The 3,575-nt window shown below is 53.3% G+C and overlaps 1 protein-coding gene across 7 annotated transcripts in view; it reads right to left on the minus strand.

The window, feature by feature from the left end:
* Positions 1-3,575, minus strand: part of SLC29A4 (solute carrier family 29 member 4) — a 29,719-nt gene that overhangs the window by 14,414 nt on the left and 11,730 nt on the right. For 4 of the 7 annotated variants that reach the window (XR_005201117.1, XM_037740369.1, XM_017533753.2 and 1 more), the window contains one exon: positions 1,720-1,899. Coding sequence is in view for 6 of the 7 variants with exons in the window: in XM_037740367.1 (XP_037596295.1) it covers positions 1,720-1,899 (180 nt within the window). In the remaining variant the exon portion in view is untranslated. Of the gene's footprint in view, positions 1-1,719; positions 1,905-3,575 lie in introns of those variants that run through there. The other 3 variants (XM_037740372.1, XM_037740370.1, XM_037740368.1) reach the window with 2 other exon arrangements.

Here is a 3,575-nt window from a genome sequence, read left to right on the forward strand (position 1 = left end):
AGTCACACTGGCAAGAGGGGGACTGTGACAGTCTGTTTCATGGTCACCGTGGCAGGCGGCAGCACAGTCCCCAATTCAAACACTAACCCTGGTGCTGCTGTGAAGTCGTTTTGCAGTTAAAGTCCCCTCTCTGTTAACTTTAAGTTCATCGAAAGGGAAATGACCTGAGTGGGTCTGACCTAGCCGGGTGAGACCTTGAGACCCTCCTGGAGTGGAGACACCAAGAAGCCCCTGCCCATGGGTCCCAGACTGTCCATGACCTTCCCGACTGCCTGCCTGGCTCAACCAGCTCCTGCTTTATTTTTTCTGACACGGAGTCTCGCTCTGTCACCTAGGCTGGAGTGCAGTGGCGTGATCTCGGCTCACTGCAACCTCCACCTACCAGTGATTCTCCAGCCTCAGCCTCCCGACTAGCTGGGACTATAGGTGTGCACCACCACGCCTGACTATTAGTATTTTTAGTAGAGACAAGGTTTCACCATGTTGGCCAGGCTGGTCTAGAACTCCTGACCTCAGGTGATCCACCCACCTCGGCCTCCCAAAGTGCTGGGATTACAGGCCTGAGCCACTGCGCCTGGCCACCAGGTCCTACTTTAGTAAGCCAATTTCTTTTTTTTTCCAGACAGAGTCTTACTCTGTCGACCAGGCTGGAGTGCAGTGGCATGATCTTGGCTCACTGCAACCTCTGCCTCCCGGGCTCAAGTGATTCTCCTGCCTCAGCCTCTGAAGTTGCAGGGATTACAGGTATGTGCTATCACACCTGGCTAATTTTTGTATTTTTTGTAGAGATGAGGTTTTGCCAGGTTGCTCAGGCTGGTCTCAAACTCCTGGGCTCAAGCAATCCTGCTGCCTCAGCCTCCCAAACCGCTGGGATTATGGATGTGAGGCATAGCGCCCAAACTTAACTCAGGTTTCTGAGCCTAAACTATGAGCAACAACAACAGCTCCCCCAAACAGAGCTATGGCTAACAGGGTACCTCCTGAGTGCTCAGGACAGCCCCAAGCAAAATTCTGTGGATTGTGGTGGAATCACATTAACACAGCATCATCCCCTTTTCCAGAGGAAGAGACCGGGGGCCAGAGAAGAACAGTGACTTGACCAGGGGCTCCTGGTGGGTAAGGGAGGAGAGGCGGCCTGGAACCCGAGCCTGTTAGACTCCAAGCCTATGGGCTGTCCATTCTGCAAGTCTGATCTCAAACTCAGTTGTCCCAGTTCCTCAATGTAGTGAAACTGAGGCTCAGAGAGGTTTAGGCCCTTGCCTAAGGTCACACAGCTGCGCTGAAAACTAGGTCTTTGAACCTCATATCCAATCCCATTTAGGCACTTTCCTACCTCCTTTGCAGTGAGGCACGACTTGCTTTGGCCAATAAATGTGACCCAAGTGACACGTGTCAGTCCAGATAGAGGCTTTATGGGTCAGTGCAAGAGCCACACGTCCTTTCATCAGTGAGGAGAAAAGCCCATATTAAGACAGCCTCCTCTGCCTGGGGCTGTTGGCAGGGCCCCTAGTGACCTGCATGGGACACACAGCATCAGGGCGGAGGCACTGAGACCGTGGGCATGTTTATTACGCAGCAGATCTAATCCGCACTGATAGGCACTACCTCCAGTGCTCTATGACCACCCACGGCTCCCTGCTGCCCCAAGGCTTCACCGGGGGGTCACACAGCCCACCCTGCTTTGGGGGAGATACACACCTTGCCCACACCCCTACTCACCAGAATCCATGAAAGCTGGGATGCCCCGGGCCCTAAGGCCCTGGCCCTGAGCCGCCTCTGCTGTCTCCTCCAGCTGGTAACTGTCGAAGCTGAAGCTCATCACTATGCCCCGGTCTGGTGTGCCCACCACGCTGGGCTCCTCAAGGCGCTGGTTCCCGACAGAGCCCATGGCAGCCTGTGCTTTGGAGAAAGCAGAGAGAGCAGAAGAGTGAGAAGATAACCCAGCCCCAATGCCACGTGGCCTGGACCGTATCCCCTGGGAGGGGGACCATCCTTTCTGTCCATTCCAGAGGACATTAATTTAAGCAGATAAGCAACGTCACCTGATGTGTCTTTTTTTTTTTTGAGACAGGGTCTCACTCTGTCACCTAGGTTAGAGTGTGGTGGCACAACCGTCACTCATTTCAGCCTCGACCTCCTGGGCTCAAGTGATCCTGATTCAGCCTCCCAAGTAGCTGGGACCACAGGTGTGAACCACCATGCCTGGCTAATTAAAAGAAATTTCAGGCCAGATGCAGTGATTCACGCCTATAATCCCAGTACTTTGGGAGGCTGAGTTGGGCTGATCACGAGGTCAGGAGATCGATTCCAGCCTGACCAACATGGTGAAACCCCGTCTATACTAAAAATACAAAAGTCAGCTGAGTGTGGTGGTGTGCGCCTATAATCCCAGCTGCTCAGGAGGCTGAGGTGGGAGAATCGCTTGAACCTGGGAGGCGGAGGTCACGGTGAGCTGAGATTGTGCCATTGCACTCTAGCCTGGGCAACAAAGCAAGACTCTGTCTCAAAAAAAAAAAAAAAAAATTTTTTTTTGTAGAGACGGCATCTCACTACATTACCCAGGCTGGTCTCCAACTCCTACCCTCAGCCTCCCAAAGTGCTGGGGTTACAGGCGTGAGCCACCTCACTTTGCCCTCACCTGGTGTGCCTAAAGATGCTAATCCTCACTGCTATCTAGGGAGAAAGGGTCGGAGGGGAGGAGAATGGCTCAGAGCTGCCCCAGTGAGCAACCAAGGTAGCCTGCATGGTGGCAGCAGCCATGGTGAGAAATAAGACGGGAATGGAGGAATACTTTGGAGGTGCAATACGAGGACTTGGGCAGCAGTCAGAAATAACAGACGACGTGAGTGAGCCTTATGCATGCCTGCACCGGGCTGCCAAGTGTCCTCTGGGAGGAAGTGCCTTTATCTCTCATTTTTCAGCCAAGGAAAGTGAGAGTCCCCTTGGTCTCACAGGCAGAAAGTGGGTGAACCCAGACTCCAGCCCTGGTCTGTGTGGTGCTCTGAGCCACGATGGCCCTTGGTCCCGGGGCCAACCACCTTCATGGCAGTAAGTTCTTCCTGTGGTCTTGCCTCAGTGTTTCTTGCTTCAGTTTGGATCTGCCAGCCCTTACCTTCAGGAGGGCGCTAACTATCTGTGGTGGACACGCTTGCACTGTGTAGGCAGCCCTGTGTGTGCCTGGGGCAGGCTAGCTTTTCCCCTAAAACAATGATTTATTTTCCTAATACTGTGTGTTTATCTGAATGCAGAAAGGATCTGCGCTCGCTGTAGGTAGTTTGAGGCTAACGGGGAGAGAGGACAGCCCAGCACTGGGCACTGAATGTAGTGCCTCAGTTTCCTCAGTATGTGGGAAAGCCGTATAAAGGGCTCGAAGAAGCCCACCCCACAGGGGTCCCACAGGCCCAGAAGCACCTTGAATTTTTTTTTTTTTTTTGAGACAGAGTCTCACTTTGTTGCCAAGGCTGGAGTGCAGTGACATGATCACAGCTCACTGTAGCCTCTGCCTCTGGGCTCAAGAGATCCTCCCGTCTCAGCGTCTTAAGTAGCTGAAACAGGTGTGCACCACCAGGCCTGGC

The sequence above is a fragment of the Cebus imitator genome, unplaced genomic scaffold (assembly GCF_001604975.1).
Source record: "Cebus imitator isolate Cc_AM_T3 unplaced genomic scaffold, Cebus_imitator-1.0 Scaffold82, whole genome shotgun sequence".
Taxonomy (NCBI): Eukaryota; Metazoa; Chordata; class Mammalia; order Primates; family Cebidae; genus Cebus; species Cebus imitator.